Source organism: Bos indicus x Bos taurus, chromosome 5 (assembly GCF_003369695.1).
Source record: "Bos indicus x Bos taurus breed Angus x Brahman F1 hybrid chromosome 5, Bos_hybrid_MaternalHap_v2.0, whole genome shotgun sequence".
Classification (NCBI taxonomy): Eukaryota; Metazoa; Chordata; class Mammalia; order Artiodactyla; family Bovidae; genus Bos; species Bos indicus x Bos taurus.
Genome location: NC_040080.1, coordinates 104539159 through 104561779, shown reverse-complemented (window position 1 = coordinate 104561779; position 22621 = coordinate 104539159). Strand labels below are relative to the sequence as shown.

General features: G+C 37.2%; 1 protein-coding gene across 4 annotated transcripts in view; it reads right to left on the bottom strand.

The window, feature by feature from the left end:
• The window catches only part of MGAT4C (MGAT4 family member C), a 772354-nt gene that overhangs the window by 5582 nt on the left and 744151 nt on the right, over positions 1 to 22621 (bottom strand). For all 4 annotated transcript variants that reach the window (XM_027543212.1, XM_027543214.1, XM_027543213.1 and 1 more), the window contains 2 exons: positions 9474 to 9626; positions 1735 to 1882 (listed from right to left, as the gene is read on the bottom strand). In XM_027543212.1, coding sequence (XP_027399013.1) covers positions 1735 to 1882; positions 9474 to 9620 — 295 coding nt within the window. In that variant the 5' untranslated portion in view covers positions 9621 to 9626. The remainder of the gene's footprint in view (positions 1 to 1734; positions 1883 to 9473; positions 9627 to 22621) is intronic.

Here is a 22621-nt window from a genome sequence, read left to right as displayed (position 1 = left end):
GAAAAAAGAAAAAAAAGTTCTTTTCCCCTTAGGCCTTCTACTCTATTAAGTACATCTAAGTGAATGATCATATATAGAGCATTTTGTGATTAAAGGATTATGCTAAATATGCAAAAGCTTCCCAGGTGGCGCAGTGGTAAAGACTGACTGCCAATGCAGGAGACACAGGAGTAACCGGTTCAACCCCTGGGTCAGGAAGATCCCCTGGAGGAGGAAATGGCAAGTTACTGCAATATTCTTGCCTGCTCTTACTCTCTGTTTTATATTACCTCTTTAGTACAAAGCAGTTGGAAAAGGAAATGGCAAACCACTCCAGTATTCTTGCCTGGAGAGTCCCATGGACAGAGGAGTCTGGAAGGCTACAGTCCATGGGGTCTCAAAAAGTCAGACACAACTGAGTGACTAACATACACAAACTCTCTGTTTTATATTGCCTCTTTAGTATACAGCAGTTGGTATATGTGCCAGCACACATTTGTAAGGGATTAGTAATGTGTGAACAAAGGTGGTGCAATAGATGGAGATTTTAAAAAATAGTGGCTGGCAGTCTTTGAAATTAGGACGAAGTTTAAGAGAAGTAGACATTTGAAATGGAAGAAAAAAGATCTAAAGAAAGCTAAACTATTGCATTTTTTCCTCAACCTGGTGATCACAAACTCACTTGCATAAACGCTTCTTAACAGGGAACTCAATTTTTGTGGTCTCCACACCATCTACTAAGAAGTTCATGATATCACTGTGTATCACTGATTCTAAAACATATTTTTTCACACAGAAATATTTTAAACTCAGGTTGTATATCACAACTGATAGCATCTTACAACTTAAACTTGATGATGCTTGTACTTTCTTAGTGGTTCATCAATTAGATCATGATATTGTCTATAATTTACAATGTCTTGAAATCCATGAAATGTAGTATGTTACTTCTTGGATCAAAGTGCCTGTAGTGGATTGAATAATTGCCTCCAAAATTTCATGTCTACCTGGAACTTTAGACTGTGACCTTAAGATGCAATTAGTTAAAGATCTCCAGATGAAATCATATTGGATTTAGATTGGACACTAAATTCAAGGACTAATGTCCTTATAAGAACGGGAGAGGACACAGAGAGACAAAGAAGGGCCATGTGGAGAGTGGCAGTGATTGCAGTTTTGCTACAACTAACCAAGGGATGCCAAGTGTGACCAACACCTGGAAGAGGCAAGGAAGGATTCTCCTCTAGATGGAGTCTGGTGCTGCCAGCATCCTGGTTTCTGAATTCTGGCTTCCAGAAATGTGAGAGAATCAATTTCCATTGTTTCAAACCACCTAGTTTGTGATTGTTCGTTATGACATCTTAGGAAACAAATACAATGATTTTCACTACTTCAAATTGGTGGGCATGTCATAAAACCAATGTTTGGAAATGTATCACTGTGGGAATAATTATTTTTAAAAGCTAACTTAAAAAAGTTAAAGTGAATTGCTTTTTCCTAGTCTCCCTACATGAATTCTATAGCAAACTGTTAAAAATTTCATGTCACAATTAGACATTTAATTTTTTTTGGTGTTGTTATTAATGAAATTGGATTGGTGAATAATTGAATTTGTGAAGAAACACAATGTTTCCCAAAATATATCTTATGTTAGTAAAGCCCATAAATTTATTGTTATACAAATGAAACATGTTATCATTCTTTTAAAACAAAGTATTTTATTGTTCTTGATTTTAAAAATATAAGTATACTTACGCTTTCTTTGTAAAGGCATGACAGCTAAGTAGCGATAGGTGACATTGAGGGCTCCTGAGAAATTAGACAAATCTTTGAAAGTATGCATGTAGTGTTCTGGACTCAGCTGATGTGTAGATGTTTCCCTTAAAATCTGTTTGTCTCCTTCCTGAATGCCAAGAAGGAGAAAGAGAGAAATAACAGATGGTCATGAATTAAATAAACTTTCTCCTTACACAATAATAATATATATATATATATAAAATGGGTATATATATCTGATATACAATATGTTGTTATTGTTGTTCAGTCACTCAGTCATGTCCAACTCTTTGCAATGCTGTGGACTGCAGGACACCAGGCTTCCCTGTCCTTCACCATCTCCCGGAGCTTGCTCAAACTCACGTTCATTGAGTTGGTGTTGTGATACCATCTACTCATCTCATCCTCTGTCGTCCCCTTCTCCTCCTGCCTTCAATCTTTTCTAGCATCAGTGTCTGGAGAAGGAAATGGCAGCCCATTCCAGTACTCTTGCCTGGAAAATCTCATGGATGGGGAAGCCTGGTGGGCTGCCATCTACGGGGTCGCACAGAGTCGGACACAATTGAAGAGACTTAGCAGCAGCAGCAGCAGCAGGGCTTTTTCCAATGAGTTGGCTCTTTGCATCAGGTGGCCAAAGTATTGGAACTTCAGTTGTAGCAACAGTCCTTCCAATGAATATACAAGGTTGATTCCCTTTATGTTTGATCTCCTTTCAGTCCAAGGGACTCTCAAGAGTCTTTAATATGGGTATTATATAAATATCAATGACTGGCATTAGAAGCTGTAGATAATTATTTTTCACCTGAAATCTAGATTCTGTTCACTATTTTCCACTTTTTATTTTATGTCTACAGTTGCTTTTCTAAAGCATACATTAATAATGGCATTCTCTTGATAAAAAAAAAATTTGAAAACTCCTACTCCTTTCATGTTAAAATTCACATTATTTACAAGAATCTTCAAACTTGACAGCGATCTTTACAGTTTCATGTAAAGCTAATTCTCACTAGATTCCCCATATCTGAATCATATTAAACTACTTACTCTTCTTCAAGAGTTGTCAAATAAAAGACCACACATTATTTCTAAGATTTTGAAATTTTAGGAATGATTAGAAGGATGCAATAGTGAACATATGATTGGAGTTTGAATAACTTATTATCAAGAAGTGTTAGTCAGTCATTTATGTAGCCACTATAATCGAAGCCTATTGAGAATGGACAGCAATAGTCTTTTTGAAATGATAGTATATTTTACAAATATCTTCAAGATATCTTGATTAGGAGACATTAGTACCAAATGTTCAAGGAAATGTCTTTAGACCTTGTAAAGGTCTTAACCACGATGTTTGCTTGTTGCTTGTAAGTGTAGAGGGGAAGAGGGAGTATCCTGATGAAAGTGAAGTTTAGATCTTTTATATTTAAAAACTTTAGTATCAATTTGATAATGGAATTATTTCATACAATCTTCAGGATGGTTTATATTCAAGAAGATATTTCTATTCAGCTTAAAAATATCCTGCTAACAATTAATTGCTTCCCTTTATCTCCCTCTGATATAAATTCAGTTGTAGGTTTTGATTATCTAATCATTTGAACAAGCCTCTATCAGTTATATATTACTAGCAACATGATGACCTGCTTGGCTTTTGTATATGTTTTATTATCACTGGTAGAATATTAGGACAACCTAATTAGGTTTTTTTTTCTTTTCTGGCAAAGTATCTATTGTGTTGTGTGAGTTCTGTGGCTATTTCGACTATTCAGTATAAGATTGGCAGGTCAGGTATGAGCAATGCCTTTGAGACAACAGAGAAAGTGAATGTATTAAATAAATTTGGTCTTCATACTATTGGACTTTGGTCAATAAAACTTTAATCAATTAAACATTATCCTAAAATACTAGAAATAATTCAAATACAAATTTTACTTTAGTTGAAACATTTACTGCTTTATTTCAGATTCAAATATCAAGGGAAAAGGTGACTAACTCAAAGTTTTAAATCTATGGCCAGGCTGAAATTGTCTTAGAATAAAAGTTGAAATAGTGAATATTGACTAGCAAGGGCTTTCAATCTGGTCCTTGATAAATGAATATGCATTCTGTATATCTTTTCTGTATATTGAATTATGTTTATGAGCCTATATTTGCTTTTTAATAGTGTATAATATTTTATATTGCCTTGATAACTTGGACAAAGAAAAATACTTTATTCTGATTTATAATGTGTTTGCCATCTATAAGTTAAAGAATTTTAAAATACATGACATTAAACCTGGGAGGCTAGTTGTATAAATGTACTAATTAATATGCATTGAATTCTGATTATTTTAAATTAGTTGCATATAAATATTTTCATCTTTGTATTTTTGAAAACCTAAAAAAATCATGAAAGTTTTAAAATGAACAAATTTAGGATTTTCAAAAGATAACTGGAGACTCAATTTTTCATTAGCTACTTTAATAGTAAATATGATGTCCATATTTAACAGGATCTAGAAAATATATTTATAAAAATCAGGCAGTAGTCACAATACTGAATTCATTTTACCATTCTGTTCTTATGTGATGTCACATTCTAAAGGAAGTGCAGGATACTGAATATCTCTTTAAGAATTCTATCTTGAACATGTAAAAATCCAGACCTTTTCTGTGATAAGATAGAGTACATTCATCCTGATTGAAGGACGTAACAGAATATAAGATGAAATGTGACATATGAAAGCACTTTATTAAATTCTCAAGAACAAGTCTTTACACTTTTCAGCGTAAAATAAATAATGCAACTTTCACCTGAGTCAGCCTTGTTGGCTGCTTTCCAGAAGCATCTACCTGAACAGCCAGGCTCTCCCTGGATACCTCCTTTCTATAGCTACTATGCTGTAGTGTATTTTTCAGTAACAAGACAAAGCTTTATGACAATCATTTTCTGGATGGGAATGAAATTCAATGGACTAGCTACAGGCTAAATATATACCCTAGTGGCTACTTTGAAGATGCTCACAGCCGAGAGGCTAAGTTGATTGGGCATGCAGTGTCTCTTCTGCTTAGTTTGCCTTGTAATACAATTTGTCTATTACACTGAACTTGGCTTTCTTTCCTACTGAAAGGCACATATGCCTCTATCATGTAAGCAATACACTAAGCTGTTATACACCCAGGATTTGGGGCCACTGATGGATTGTCTAGCAAGAAGAATAGAATCCATGTGCTAAATAACCCTAGAGGCCTTATTACTGTAATTGTTTATCTGAGTTCTCTGAATTATAACTACAATTTCCTCCTGATTTAAGAAAAACAAGGAATTTCCCTGGTGGTCCAGTGGTTAAGACTGTGCTCCCAGTGTAGGGGGCTGGGGTTCAATCCTGTATCAGGGAACTAGGTTCCTCATACCACAACTAAGAGGCCAGTTTTCTATGGATACTAACATATTGCTTAAAATTCTCCAAGCCAGGCTTCAATAATATGTGAACGATGAACTTCGAGATGTTCAAGCTGGTTTTAGAAAAAGCAGAGGAACCAGAGACCAAATTGCCAACACCTCCTGGATCATCGAAAAAGCAAGAGATTTCCAGAAAAACATCCAGTTTTGCTTTATTGACTATGCCAAAGCTTTGACTGTGTGGATTACAATAAACTGGAAAATTCTGAAAGAGATGGGAATACCAGACCACCTGACCTGCCTCTTGAGAAACCTGTATGCAGGTCAGGAAGCAACAGTTAGAACTGGACATGGAACAATAGACTGGTTCCAAATAGGAAAAGGAGTACGTCAAGGCTGTATATTGTCACCCTGCTTATTTAACTTATATGCAGAGTACATCATGAGAAACGCTGGACTGGAAGAAACACAAGCTGGAATCAAGATTGCCAGGAGAAATATCAATAACCTCAGATATGCAGATGACACCACCCTTATGGCAGAAAGTGAAGAGGAACTCAAAAGCCTCTTGATGAAAGTGAAAGTGGAGAGTGAAAAAGTTGGCTTAAAGCTCAACATTCAGAAAATGAAGATCATGGCATCTGGTCCCATCACTTCATGGCAAATAGATGGGGAAACAGTGGAAACAGTGGCTGACTTTATTTTGGGGGGCTCTAAAATCACTGCAGATGGTGATTGCAACCATGAAATTAAAAGACACTTACTCCTTGGAAGGAAAGTTATGATCAACTTAGGCAGCATATTAAAAAGCAGAGACATTATTTTGTCAACAAAGGTCTGTCTAGTCAAGGCAATGGTTTTTCCAGTAGTCATGTATGGATGTGAGAGTTGGACTGTAAAGAAAGCTGAATGCTGAAGAACTGATGCTTTTGAACTATGGTGTTGGAGAAGACTCTTGAGAGTCCCTTGGACTGCAAGGCGATCCAACCAGTCCATCCTAAAGGAGATCAGTCCTGGGTGTTCATTGGAAGGACTGTTATTGAGGCTGAAACTCCAATACTTTGGGCACCTCATGCAAAAAGCTGACTCATTTGAAAAGATCCTGATGCTGGGAAAGATTGAGGGCAGGAGGAGAATGGGATGACAGAGGATGAGATGGTTGGATGGCATCACTGACTCGATGGACATGGGTTTGGGTGGACTTCAAGAGTTGGTGATGTACAGGGAGGCCTGGCATGCTGTGGTTCATGGGCTCTCAATGAGTCAGACATGACTGAGCCAGTGAACTGAATTGAACTAACACATGAGCAACTGAACTGAAGAACAATTTTAATGTAATTGTACATGAATGACAATGAATATTTAAAAGTTTGTACATATTAAGCCTTGGGATAAAATTTAGTTCAAAATGTAATTTAGGTAGAAAACATCCTCTAGTAAAGAGTGAATATTTAAATTAATAAAAATATTACCACTAAATTTTCAAAATGGGGGGATGCTTATATTTAACATCCATTTTAATTCACTTTTTCTAAATAATGCAAATTTCTACTTAATAAAGTAAATATTAAAAAAAATCAGTTTTTTTTAAGCTAAGAAGTAATTAATCTCTTCTCTGTACCTGGGATGATTTGTAAATCTGATTAGATATATATGGGCTTCCCTGGTGGTATATGGCTAATGTAGCCAGATTTCATTGAAAAAGTATTCTTTAGTAAAAGCTGCTTCATTAAATCACACTTTTAAATAATGCGGGTAGGACTGATGTTTAGACAGAAATGTATAAATAGAGCAATAGCATTTGATCTCATGGGTATGTACTCTATTACTTCTTATACATTTTATGGTGAATTTGAAGTGGTTCTCTTCCAAAAGACATAAAGATGTTTGCTGCATATAATAATATTTTATCTACTTAAAGTTAAATATTGAAATTGCACTTGAAAGAGTCTATCATCACTAAATGCAACAAACATCCTACCAGTACCATGTTTTTGATTTACAAGATGAGATTTACCTTTACCAGTACACAGAGATGCAAGAAATAAATGTTTATCACAAAATTAAATCATTAATCAAGAGCTCCTCTAATTAATTTACAATATTCAATTCTCTTAATTAAAAAATAGCTGGATCACCTAGGTCTTGATCTATTGTTCTTAAATTTCATAAACCTAATAGTCAGGTTAAAAAAGTCTAAAATGCATATCACTTGTAAGTCTTTCCAGTTTGCTATTTTTAACTAGATCATGCCTAGTCAAATTCTATTAACTGTGGTACCTTCAATATGATGAATTGACTAAGGATGGTAGAATTAAACCTATACTTGAAAGTAAAAGCTCACAAGATTAAACCTATAACTGAAGGTAAAAGACATAGGCAGAGTCAAGATCTAGGAATGTGACAGAATTTCACCATCAAAGAACAATGCTAAGGGAGGCAAGATGCTTTACAGAAGACCTCTTAAGAAAATCTGTACCAACTAAGATCATTTGGTTGGCCTGTAGAATATAGAATAGTATCTGAGAATTAATTGGTAGTTACTAAATCATTTTCAATTAATAAAATAAAACATTTTACTAGGAAATGATCTTTGAAATTGTTGTCAATTGTCTGTCTAGTTAAAATATTAATTGAAAGTTTTCAGCATGCTTGTATGAAAGAAAATACTTTCCAGTCCTCTGTGTGTTCAAAGGCTTTGGTTTTCTGAAATATGTAAACAGGAATCATTGCACAAGTATTAGAATTTTCTCAGATATTTTAACATCAGTTATGATGGAAAAAGTAAATAAGAAATTATGTCCATAATTATTCTCATTAGACATGAATTATGTGACAATCATAACAAAAATAAATAATAGAGACATATTGAGTTCTCACAATTAGTCAGAATGTGTCTTTTTGTACACTTTAATAATTCACTTAAAATTCCTTCAGGGAATTTCCCTGGCATCCCAGTGGTTAAATCTCTGTGCTTCCATTGTAGAAAGCATGGGTTTGATCCCTGGTCAGGAACTAAGTATCTATGATTGTGTGGTGTGGCCAAAAAAAAGAAAACTATCCCCCCCAAAAAAACACAACAACAACCCATAAAATTAGGGACTTCCTTGGTGTCCCAATGCATATCATTAGTAAGTTTCTTCAGAGGCTAAAATTCCACACTTCCATTGTAGGGGGCATGGGTTTGATCCCTGGTTGGGGGCTTCTCAGGTGGCTCTAGGGGTAAAGAACCTGCTTGCCAATGCAGGAGATGCAAGAGATAAGAGTTTGATCCCTGGGTCAGGAAGATGCCTTAGAGGAGGGCATGGAAACCTATTACAGTATTCTTGCCTGGAGAATCCCATGGCCATAGGAGCCTGCATACTCTGTAGGGTCATAGAGTCAGACAAGACTGAAGCAACCTTAGCATGCATGCATGCATAGGGGACTAAGACACCTGCATGCTGCCAGACATGGGGGACAAAGTCTACTAACGTACTAATTTTATCTTTTTTAAACTACTGAATAGTTTTCACATTCTTATCTCTAGTTCTTGACATTCTTTATTACTTTTCAGTGACTATAAGGGTAAAACATGGTGGTCATGTACAGCTATTCAAGATCCAAATGAGACGTCACACATTAATAAAGCATTCGTTCTTAACAAAATAGCACACTTAGTATCATTAATTAGACAATAGGATTTGAAAATTTTTGATAATATAGAAAAGTATAGAAAGTAAGGAGTAATACCTATAAAAATTTGTTTAGTCTATTTACAGGTGACTCTGCCCAGTTCTACTTATAAGTGTATTTTTTTCAATAAATATGTGATATACTACTATGAGCTTTCCTGGTGGTTCAGTGCTAAAGAATCTGCTTGTCAATGCAGGAGATATGGGTTCCATCCCTGTGTCAGGAAGATCCACTGGAGAGGGAACTGACAACTCATTCCAGTAGTCTTGCCTGGAGAAGCCCATGGACAGAGGAGTCTATGAGGTCATAAAGAGTTGGACACAACTGAGAGACTAAGCACACAGACACACACACACACACACAGACATACAATTAATTCAGATAGGGATGATAGCTAACTTATTTGTAATTAGATGTGCATATTTGCATTAAATATAGCATATAGCATTAAATAAAGCATTGCACCATGAGCCAAAACAATTATAATGTTGACAATATATAATTGATATAAAAAGTAGCTAGATGGGAAAGATACATGTTATAATTTTGCTCAGACTAAGGCTATTTCAATATCCTGGGACTGAAGTTATGCTGCAAGTGGACTGTCTCATTTGACTTAGGCCTTACTTTGAACAAAAAGTAATCAACCTCCGAGACTTACCATAACATAGCTATCTTCAATGTACAAGTTCATAAACAGAAGGAAAATGACAAGAACTCCCAAGAATGAGACAGTAGAACGTTTTCGCAGGCATCGCATTTTATCTAGTATATCAAAAATATGTTTCACTTGGTGAAATTTAAGCATTCTCTCCTGTGGAAAAGAGGCACAGAATTACTAACAATTAATTATGCATGTAAATATTTCCTCACCATATCAATCAACAGGCCTTTATAAAATTTTACTCTCCAAATATTTGAAGCAAAATTGTTTACACTTTCACAATAAAAGTTGGCATAATTTATCAATACATTAACATAAAGATAATGCAGTGGTTTATCTTGATGTAGTGTAAGTAAAAGTGAAAAGCACAGTTATTTCTGAACAAATAAATATTGGTAACAATAATGTAAGAAGATAATAGTCCCCACTGCACATGGTGAATGCAGTCATGAAATTAAAAGACACTTCCTCCTTGGAAGAAAAGCTATGACCAACCTAGACAGCATATTAAAAAACAGAGACATTACTTTGCCAACAAAGGTCCATCTAGTCAAAACTACGGTTTTTCCATTAGTCATGTATGGATGTGAGAGTTGGACTATAAAGAAAGCTGAGCTCAGAAGAATTGATGCTATTGAACTGTGGCATTGGAAAAGACTCTTGAGAGTCCCTTGGACTGCAAGGAGATCAAACCAGTCCATCCTAAAGAAAATCAGTCCTGAATATTAATTGGGAGGACAGATGTTGAAGCTGAAACTCCAATATTTTAGCCCCCTGATATGAAGAACTGACTCATTTGAAAAGACCCTGATGCTGGGAAAGATTGAAGGCAGGAGGAGAAGGGGATGACAAAGGATGAGATGGTTGGATGGCATCACCGACTCCATGGACATGAGTTTGAGCAAGCTCCAGGAGTTGGTGATGGACAGGCAAGCCTGGCATGCCATAGTCCATGGGGTCAGAAAGAGTCAGCCATGACTGAGGGACTAAACTGAACTGATGAGAAAGAATGAAAATAAAAGAAAAGCAAGCATTAAGGTAACATCTATCTCCCCATATTATAATGTAATAAAAATAGAAGACACTAGAAGTTTGGGGCTAATACTGATCTCAGAGTAGGTCCACTGAAAAGAAATATAGGGAGAAAATTTGAGTGAAAGAAAGAGAAGTCACAGAGGAAGTTAAAGTTTTGGGGGTGAGTCTACAGAAAAATTCAGTTATAATTGCTTTGTTTATTTTCCCAGTAATTCTTGCGAAATCAGTGTAAATCCTGGAGTGGCATATTAACATTGCCTTGCTCAATCTATTGTTTATAATGATTTATGGACTACAAAAAGCCAAACTGGAGTTGGTAGGGTTAGTGGAAACTTAATTATTTTCCATTTCACTCTTCTACATTTTGTGATCCACTACAATTATAAATTCATTTAGATTACTGATATTTTTAAAAATTATATAGAAAACCTAGAATGATCAAAAGGTTAGTGAAATCATATTTTGTCCATAAACAACAATTTTTGGAAATTATGCCTTGTTGAGTTATATACTATGTCTTCTTAGGTTCAGCTTTAGGATGAAGTATTTATGGGCATAACGAACTTCAGGAGGTGAAAAAGGGCTGTACCCCAACTGTTACAACAATATCTAGAATACATCCAGCTAACAATGTCTCTTCCATGAATTAATGTAAGAAAGCATTTCTGAATCTTTGAAAATTATAGAAAAGAAGATGAGGAATTGGGAGAAAGAAATGTTAATGAAAGCCCATTTTCTTTGGCCATATTCTTCTTGAGAGTTATTTTTTCTTGATTTTTAGCTATAAATATATGTGTAGACATGCACATATATATATTTTTATAATATTTAAAAAAAAATCCTTCTCTATCTTGATGTCAGATGAGTGAGTGAGTGAAGTCGCTCAGTCATGTTGACTCTTTGCGACCCCATGGGCCGTAGCCTAAAAGGCTCCTCTGTCCATGAAATTTTCCAGGCAAGAGTACTGGAGTGGGTTGCCATTTCCTTCTCCAGGGGATCTTCCCGACCCAGGGATCGAACCCAGGTCTCCTGCATTGCAGGCAGATGCTTTACCGTCTGAGCCACTATGTGTGGGGAGCGAGCTCCGCCCCTGGCAAAGGTCATGAGGAAGGAGGCTTGACATATGCAAAGGTGGGATCAAGCCTCAGGAGTCTCCTTGGAAATTCTCGAGCAATCTACCCCCAAAACCAGAGTCTGCCTACTTTCTGCTTTGTGCTTTCACCTACACCTCTGACTTTACAGGGGGCTGTTCCCCACTACCTCTCTCTGAAAAAAGAGTTAGCTTACAGCTCCTTAATAATTCCTGGGTGTGATAGTGTTTCAACCTACAAACTCCTTTGGAAGTCCTCTAGCCTGCCTGAATAGGTTTTTTCCGGCAACATGTGATTGTTCAGAGCCTCCCAACTGTGAGAGGCAGGAGATGTTCTAAACTGTCTAAACACAGATTCCTTTGAGTAGTTAAAAGATTGATTAGAAATTGTATTGGTGAAGGGTTTTTCACTTGTTGGGTCAATGTTTGCTGCTAAGTCTCCATATCCCTTACCTACTGTGTCCTTGGCGGTGTATTGATTGATATAATGGGTGTATAGAAATGTAAGCAGTTGCCTCAATGTTTGTAATCTTGGACCCTTGAGTTAATTCTTTTCTTGATTGAACCCACCTCACCTTTGCCCTATAGGAATGCAACTTTCTCCATTGCTTTTTGGAGGCTGGCGCCTGATTTTAGAATAATCACCTTTAGAGAAAAATAAGTTTCTTAAAATGTTAACAGGCTTCCTGGCCAGAAGATAATGTAAATCACCTAAACTTCTGCATATGGTAAGTTTGAAAGCCTGACTTCGATAAGGATCAGGAACTGCTGTCTTTGCATGACTCTACCCTTCCCCCATTATCCTCTATGCACAACTTAAGGTATAAAACTACTTTGGAAAATAAAGTATGTCCTTTTGTTCACCGGAATTTGGTCTCCCCATGTCATTCTTTCTTTCACCTTCTAGCTGAACTTTTCCTATGAGGCAGGGAAGCTCATCAAGCCTACTAATTTTGCCTGGGCTTCTAAGATCTGACCGGGGAGGCCTTAGTGTCTCCTCTCCTTCGGGAGAACGGGAAGACGCCTGCGGCCTTCGTAGGTGACGTAAATTCCCTGCTTTGGAATTTTATTCAGCCTCTTTTCTTCACTGAATTTCTTTGCTGAGCTATCCTTATTTCACCACTCTTTATATCCTTAATAAACATTTAATTAAGCAGTTGTTTCCTGATCCTCGCCAATGCCGTCCCCGCTTCAAATTTTTTGGATCAGCCGGGGCTGGTCCCCGGCAACTACGAGTCAGATAGATAGTCTCATTTATTTTCTCCTGTGTGTGTGTGTTTTTTTTGTTTTTTTTTTTTGCTTGCTTTAATAGACAGACTTCTGTTAGTGCACCTGGAATTTATCTTGTGTCTCTTACGAGGTGAAAGTGAAACAATTTATCTCTTCCATATGTAGAGCTGAGAAGTTCACTGGCAAAAGTAATAATAGTATTACCACTCTAATTTCAAGGGGGTGGGGAGGTAAGAAAAACTGGATACTGGAAAACAATAATGAATTAATGGAACTATGAGGCATGCCATGTAGGGTCACCCAAGACAGATGGGTTATGGTGGAGAGTTCTGACAAAACGTGGTCCACTGGAGAAAGCAATGACAAGCCACTTCAGTATTCTTGCCTTGAGAACCTCATGAGCAGTATGAAAAGGAGAAAATATATGACACTTAAGGATGAACTTCCCAGGTCAGCAGGTGGCCAATATGCTACTGGAGAAGAGTGGAGAAGTAAAACCAGAAAGAATAAAGAGAAGGAGCCAGAGTGAAAACAACAGCCAACTGTGAATGTGACTGGTGACGGAAGTAAAGTCGGATGTGGTAAAGAACAATATTGCATAGGAACCTGGAATGTTAGGTCCATGAATTAAAGTAAATTAGAAGTGGTCAAACAGGAGATGGCAAGAGTGAACGTTGACATTTTAGGAATCAGTGAACTAAAATGGACTGGAATGGGTGAATTTAATTCGGATGACCATTATATTTACAATTGTGGGCAAGAATCCCTTAGAAGAAATGGAGTGGATATCATAGTCAAAATAAGAGTTCAAAATGCAGTACTTGGGGGAAATCTCAAAAATGACAGGATGATTTCTGTTAGTTTTCAAGGCAAACCATCCAATATCACAGTAATCCAAGTCTATGCCCCAACCAGTAACCCTACAAGATCTTCTAGAACTAACACCCCCAAAAGATGTCCTTTTATCATAGGGGACTGGAATGCAAAAGTAGGAAGTTAAGAGCTACCTGGAGTACCAGGCAAATGTGGCTCTGGAGTACAAAATGAAGCAGAGTAAAGGCTAACAGAGTTTTTTTGCCAAGAAAATGCACTGGTCATAGCAAACACCCTCTTCCAACAACACAAGAGAAGACTCTACACATGGACATCACCAGATGGTCAACAACAAAATCAGATTGATTATATTCTTTGCAGCCAAAGATGGAGAAGCTCTATACAGTCAGCAAAAACAAGACCGGGAGCTGACTGTGGCTCAGATCATGAACTCCTGCCAAATTCAGACTTAAATTGAAGAAAGTAGGGAAAACCACTAGACTATACAGGTATGACCTAAATAAAATCCCTTGTGATTATACAGTGGAAGTGACAAATAGATTCACGGGATTACATCTGTTATTAGATTCCCTGAAGAACAATGGTTGGAGGTTTGTGACATTGTACAGGAGGCAGTGATTAAGACCATCCCCAAGAAAAATAGATGCAAAAAGTCAAAATGGTTGTCTGAGAAGGCCTTACAAATAGCTGGGAAAGGAAGAGAAACTAAAGGCAAAGGAGAAAAGGAAAGATACAAGCATCTGAATGCAGAGTTCCAAAGAATATCAAGGAGTGATAACAAAGCCTTCTTCAGTGATCAATGCAAAGAAATAGAGGAAAACAATAGCATGGAAAAGGCTAGAGATCTCTTCAAGAAAATTAGAGATATCAAGGGAATATTTAATGCAAAGATGGGCTCAATAAAGGACAGAAATGTTATGGACCTAATAGAAGCAGAAGATTAAAAAGAGGTAGCAAGAATACACAGAAGAGCAATACAAAAAAGATCTTCATGACCCAGATAATCACAATGGTGTGATCACTCACCTACAGCCAGACATCCTGGAATGCAAAGTCAAGTGGGCCTTAGGAAGCATCACTACAAACAAAACTAGTAGAGGTGATGGAATTCCAGTTGAGCTATTTCAAATCCTAAAAGATGATGTTGTTAAAGTGCTGCACTCAATATGCCAACAAATTTGGAAAACTCAGCAGTGGTCACAGGACTGGGAAAGGTCAGTTTTCATTTCAATCCCAAAGAAAGGCAATACCAAAGAATGCTCAAACTACTGCACAATTGCACTCATCTCACATGCTATCAAAGTAATGCTCAAAACTCTCCAAACCAGGCTTCAGCAATATGTGAATCGTGAACCTCCAGATGTTCAAGCTGGATTTATAAAAGGCAGGGTAACCAGAGATCAAATGCCAATATCTGTGCTGGATCATTGAAAGAGCAAGATAGTTCCAGAAAAACATCCACTTAAGCTTTATTGACCATGCCAAAGCCTTTGACTGTGTGGATCACAACAAACTGTGGAAAATTCTGAAAGAGATGGGAATACCAGAGCACCTTGCTTGCCTCTTGAGAAATCTGTATACAGATCAAAAAGCAACAGTTAGAACTGGACATAGAACAAAAGATTGGTTTCAAATAGGAAAAGGAATACGTCAAGGCAGTATATTGTCACCCTGCATATTTAACTTATATGCAGAGTGGTGGTGGTTTAGTTGCTAAGTAGTGTCCAACTCTTACAATCTCATGGTCTGTAGCTCACCAGGCTCCTCTGTCCATGGGATTGCTAGGCAAGAATACTGGAGTGGGTTGCCATTTCCTTCTCCAGGGGATCTCCCCCAGGCAGGGATTAAAACTATGTCTCTTGCTTGGCAGGCAAATGATTAACCAACTGAACTTTACATCATGTGAAATGCCAGGCTGGATAAAGCACAAGCTGGAATCCAGATTTCTGGGAGAAATATCAATAATCTCAGATATGCAGATGACACCACCCTTATGGCAGAAAGTGAAGAACTAAAGAGCCTCTTCATGAAAGTGAAAGAAGTGAGTGGAAAAGCTGGCTTAAAACTCAACATTCAGAAAACTAAGATCATAGCATCTGGTCCCATCACTCCATGGCAAATAGATGGGGAAACAATGGAAACAGTGACAGACTTTATTTTGGGGGGCTCCAAAATCACTGCAGTTGGTGACTGTAGCCATGAAATTAAAAGACGAATGCTCCTTGGAAGGAAAGCTATGATCAGACTAGACAGCATTTAAAAAGCAGAGACATTACTTTGCCAACAAAGTTCCATCTAGTCAAAGCTATGGTTTTTCCAGTAGTCATGTATGGATGTGAGAGTTAGACTATAAAGAAAGCTGAGCACTGAAGAACTGATGCTTTTGAACTGTGGTGTTGGAAATGACTCTTATAAGTCCCTTGGTTTGCAAGGAGATGAAACCATTCAATCCTAAAGGATATCAGTACTGAATATTCATTGGAAGATCTGATGCTGAAGTTGAAACTGCAATACTTTGGCTAACTTATGTGAAGAACTAACTCACTGGAAAAGACCTTGATTCTGGGAAAATGGAAGGCAGGAGGAGAAGGGGATGACAGAGCATTAGATGGTTGGATGGCATCACCGATTTGATGGACATGAGTTTAAGCAATCTCTGGAAGTTGGTGATGGACAGGGAAGCCTGATGTGCTGCAGTCCATGGGGTCGCAAAGAATCAGACACAACTGAGAGACTGAACAGAAATGAAACATTAATAATGCATAAACAGTCACCCGGTCAAGTCCGGCTCTTGTGATTCGTGTACTGTAGCCCACCAGGCTCCTCTGTCCTTAGGATTCTCCAGGCTAGAATACTGGAGTGCGTAGCCATCCGTTTCTCTACCCAGGGATTGAGCCCCGGTCTCCTGCATTGCAGACAGATTCTTTGCTGTCTGGGTCATCAGAGTAGGCCTAATACCACACCATATATTAAATCATCTCATCTTTTGGTTTGTGATGTCAGTTTTAGAATAGGGTCAGTTTCTCTAAGTTGCATTTATGTGTCAAAAGCATGTCAATAGACTCATCATTTATCTTTTCCAATAAGAAAATACATACATACCACTTTTGAAATGAAACATTGTTAAGTTAAATTCTGTTGTCTCATTCTATAATCTGAAGTGTACTGTAACGTGGTCCTCAATCTACAGATAAAATATTCTGCTTGTAAAAGTTTTTTTTTTTTTTTTCTGGATTTGGGTAGGATAAGATGCATTTTCATGTTCACTGCAGCAGTAAATGGCCTAAGTTTGCCCAGCAAAGATAAGAAGCAAGATTAATACTATAGACTCTCCATCTGTGGCTCATTTCAAGAGAATGATACTCTGGTAGGGTACTAGGCCCCAAGGACCTGGAGGGGCTGCCTACAGGGTACAGAGTCTGGATGCAGCTGGGATCTGTTAGCATAAATGCTTGTAAGTCTGGATGCTTGAGGCAGAAGTCTCAGGGTCACCTGAGAAGGACTGTTTTGAAGTAGGGTCTGGTGAAAGATTTATCTTTTTATATTCAGTGGCCAGTCTCAGAACTCTGGTGATGTTGTTGTTCAGTTGCTAAGTCGTGTCCAACTCTTTGTGACCCCATGGACTACAGCATGCCAGGGTCCTCTGTCCTCCATTGTCTCCTGGAGTTGGCTTAAATTCATGTCCATTGAGTAAGTGACAGTATCTAACCATCTCATCCTCCACTGCTCCCTTTTCTTTTGCCTTCAATCTTTCCCAGCATCAGGGTCTTTTTCAATGAGTCGGCTCATCCCATCAGGTGACCAAAGTATTGGAGCTTTAGCATCAATCCTTTCAATGAATATTGAGAGTTGATTTCCTTTAGAATTAACTGGTTTTATTTCCTTGCAGTCCAAGGGATTTCTGAGAATCTTCTCCAGCACCACAATTTGAAAGCATCAATTCTTTAGTGTTCAGCCTTCTTTATGGTTCAACTCTCACATCCATACATGACTACTGGAAAAACTGTAGTTTTGACAATACAAATATCTCTTGGCAAAGTAATGTCTCTGCTTTTTAATACACTATCTAGGTTTGTCATAGTTTTCCTTCCAAGGAGCAAGTGTCTTTTAATTTCATGGCTGCAGCACAGAACTCTGGTGCCGCCCTCTGTATTTTAGGATGTGCCTGATTCAGGTCCAGGAGAGGATGCTTCAAGAACACTGAGGGTGTACACCCCTGAGGGTTTGGGTTGAAGGAAGAGGTGGAATTCAGGTGTTTCAGGACCCATCCTGGGGGATACCATGGGTTAGTATAAAGTTTATGTTACACATTATGTTTCCAGAGAGGGCTGAAATATGGACTCAGGTCTGTTAACATGAATATAAAACCACTGTAGGACTTCCCTGGTGGTCCAGTGGTTGAAACTCCATGCTCCCAATACAGAAGGTGTGGGTTCGATCCCTTGCCAGGGAACTAGATTCCACATGCCTCAACTAAGACCTGGCCTATTTAAATAAAGGATCATCCAGGACCCTTGGTTGGTTGGGAGACTAGGTTAAAGGTGTATATTCTGAACCTGGGGATGTCTTGACAACATTGAGAGAGAAGATTCTTGCAGAAAAGGTGTTTGGGAGGGACTTTCAGCCTCAGAGTCTAGTTCTATGAAGAATAGAGGTAGTTGCTGAATGCAGCCTTGAGTACTGGCTAGGAGCAAGGCTTTCAGAACCCATCAACTCTGTAGCAGGCCTGAGTCCTCAAGCCAAGGCATTACTGGAGAAAACTCGGCCTGGGAGCCTGTGCCTGAACTTCTATCCTGGCCCACAGCTATCCACCCTGGTGCATGCTTTCCCCTCCAATCAGGTTCATCTCACCAGAGGCTCTCAACATGAGTGTCAGGGCTTTTAGAACTACAACTCCATGTTGCCCATGGATTTTTCTCATGCTTTGTCATGAGTATACACATGAAGGTGTTTTCATCACAAATTTGAATGAAAACCAACAAGTGAAAGTAGAGAAGATGTTTCAATAATTTGTAGTGTTAATAGATTGAAGCCATTCACAATGTAGCCTTAAATGCACATTTGATGGTATACAAAGGAACTTATGAGCAAGGTTAAGTAATAAAATGGGTTATAATAGCACAAAAAGATTTTTATCTGAATTTGAAATGACAAAGTATTAGAACCTAATCACACACAAGTGACACAATATTTCTAAATGTCAATTTGGGAAGATGACGATAGCATGAAATACCTTTATTTCCCTTAACTCAGCAATTATACTTCTAAAAATCTTTTCAAATATAAAACAATTGTATTTGTGAGCCAAAGTCTTACTATGGTATAGCAAAGCAGGGATGTCTGTAAAACAAATTGGAAACAATCTATAAATGTTAACAGTCATTATCTCAATGTAGCAGAATGATCAGGAATTTTCAATCTTCTTTTTACTTTTCTAAGATTTCCATATTTTTAAAAGTACATGTATCATGATAATGGATGCTTGGGGCTGGTACACTGGGACAACCCAGAGGGATGGTACGGGGAGGGTAGAGGGAGGGGGGTTCAGGATGGGGAACACGTGTATACCTGTGGCAGATTCATGTTGATGTATGGCAAAACCAGTACAATATTGTAAAGTAATTAACCTCCAATTAAAATAAATACATTTGTATTAAAAATATTTTTAAATGTTACTTTTAATTTTCAAAATTCTCTATTGTCTGTCAGAAAATAAAAGACATTTTATTTCCTGGACACAGAAGCATAAACAGCAAACTCTTTTTCAAGAAAATAAAATAAAAAAATACATAATACTTTATAATTATGTTTCTGAAAGTTAAATGTTTTAAATTCAATATAAATGCTAAGTCAAGAAGAATTCCATCCTAATTCTACTCTTTTGAGACAAAGAGAAAATGCAAATGATGTGACACAAATTGCATTTGCAAAGTTCAAATGTAATTAATTATATAGAGAGATAATAAGCATATCTACTAATATTTATTAAATATTCCTAAGTGCTGGGTGATATACTTTGCATAGGTAGCTCATTGAATCTTCATACCAATGCTAAAACTTTAATACTATTATTAGACCAATTTTACAATTTAAGAAAAACAAAGCTTTCTTGAGGTGTCTCCATAAGCTATGATGCCAACTTTCAAATCTTAGAATTATCTGAGTCTGCTCTATTAACTACTATTGGTATACAGTTTATTTATTAGGCTTCTTATGATATTTTAAATATATTGTTGCCAATAGACAATTAATAACTTGTGACATTGATCTGTTACACAAAATAAAAATAACATAATAAATATAAATATAATTTTCTTGGCAGAAAGCAAAATTTTGATTAAACCTATTTAACTTAAAATACACATAAATATATATTATGATACTGCTGCGGCTGCTAAGTCACTCTAGTCAGGTCTGACTCTTTGTGTCCCTATGGATTGTAAGCCTGTCAGGCTTCTCTGTCCATTGGATTTTCCAGGCAAGAGTACTGAAGTGGGTTATCATGCCCTCTTCCAGGGGATCTTCCTGACCCAGGGATCAAAACCACGTCTCTTATGCTTCCTGCATTGGCAGGTGGGTTCTTAACTACTAGAGTACCACCTGGGAAGCCCCTATAACATGATGAGATGGGTCATATACGATATTTCAAGTAGTATTGTTTGTTTTCTTTGATGAGTGCATGTATGTGTGTTCAGTCATATCTGACTGTTTGTGACCCCATGGACTGTAGCTCACCTGTCTCCATTGTTCATGGGATTTTCTAGGCAAGAATACTCGAGTTGGTTGCCATTTCCTCCTCCAGAAGATTTTTCCAACCCAGGGATCCAACCCATGTGTTCTGTGTCTCCTGCAATGCAGGTGGATTCCTTATTGCTGAACAATAAGGGAAGTTTCAACTGGTATAAGTGGAAAATATAAAGCTTTGAAGATAATACACTTGTGCATTTTGCATTAATGCAAAATAAGACAAAACAACACCACCAAAACCTTGTCATATAATTCCAAGAGTTAACAAAAACAGAAATAAAGTCCTTAAAGAACAATGGTAGTCACCTAAGTTCTAATATCCAATCCTCCAACTTATAATCCTCCAAAGTTCATTCAAAACAATCAAAGCACAAATAAACTTTCTGTAGTATATACCCTCAGCACAACCAAGAGAAAAACAAAATAACACAAAGTCCAATTTATATGTAAATAAAAGCAATAATATTAAGGACAAGCAGAACTGGCTGAGGAGCCCAAATTAGAGGTCAAGAGACAGACCAAAATATGTGTCATTTATTAAACAACATTAAAATATACCATAATAAAAGATTAAGAAAGATAGTAATCTACCCAAAGTTCTCTCTCACCGCAAACACAGAATTAGATGGTTCCAGGAAAAAACAAATGAATATTCAAGAAAGTAAAACATACAAATGACAAAAAAAAAAAAAAATCAGACCAATGTCAAACAAATTTACTGAGAAGAAAACTGAAATATCTGAAGGAACTCTTGATATTTGGCTTTTGTTGTTCCATGAAGCAAGGAATCTCAGAGGTTAGTGGGGTCATGGAGAATAACCTGAGAAGGTTTATATTGAAAAAACTTGGGGAAAAAATGTGATCAAAAAATGACTCTGATAGTAAAATACTGAATTAGTATAAATTCATGATTATATTGTGATAATAAAGAAAGTAAGAAACCTATTTGCTACAATTGGATGTGACCACTGCACCATCATCTGATCCCCAAATCAGTAACTGAAAGAAAAGAACTAAAGTTTTCCCAATTTCCAGGAGGAACTGTATTTCATCAACAGTTGATGATTTTTTTTTTTTTTTTCCAGACACTGGCAGTAGAGAGCAATGATCCTTAAGAAAAAAAGAAACAAAAGAAGTAAGACACATAATTTCTCCCATTTGCTGACAGGAGGCAATTTTTAAAAGGCAGGGCAGAATACTGATGCAAGAAATTGAAGAAGACACAAATAGAAAGATATTCTTTCTTAATGGAACAGAAGAATTAATATTGTTAAAAAGTCCATATTACTTAAAGTGATCTATAAATCAAATGTGAACCCTATTAAAACACCAATGGCAGTTTTCACAGATTTAGAAAAAAGGCCCTAAAATTTGTAGGACACTACAAAGACTTTGAGACCCCAAAATAATCCTAAGAAAGCAGAACAAAGCTGGAGGCATCACACTTCCTAATTGAAACTATGTAACAAAGGAGAAAAGGAAAGATACAACCATTTGAATGCAGAGTTCCAAAGAATAGCAAGGAGAGATAAGAAAGCCTTCCTCAGTGATCAGTGCAAAGAAATAGAGAAAAACAATAGAATGGGAAAGACTAGAGATTTCTTCAAGAAAATCAGAGATAACAAGGGAACATTTCATGCAAATATGGGCTCGATAAAGGACAGAAATTATATGGACCTAACAGAAGCAGAAGACGTTAAGAAGAGGTGGCAAGAATACACAGAAGAACTGTACAAAAAAGATCTTCATGAACCAGATAATCACGATGGTGTGATCATTCACCTAGACCCAGACATCCTGGAATGTGAAGTCAAGTGGGCCTTAGAAAGCATCACTACGAACAAAGCTAGTGGAGGTGATGGAATTCCAGTGGAGCTATTTCAAATCCTGAAAGACGATGCTCTGAAAGTGCTGCACTCAATATGTCAGCAAATTTGGAAAACTCAGCAGTAGCCACAGGACTGGTAAAGTTCAGTTTTCATTTCAATCCCAAAGAAAGGCAATGCCAAAGAATGCTCAAACTACCACACAATTGCACTCATCTCACATGCTATCAAAGTAATGCTCAAAATTCTCCAAGGCAGGCTTCAACAATACATGAACCGTGAAATTCCAGATGTTCAAGGTTTTAGAAAAGGCAGAGGAACCAGAGATCAGTTTGCCAACATCCGTTGGATCATAAAAAGGCAAGAGAGTTCCAGAAAAACAT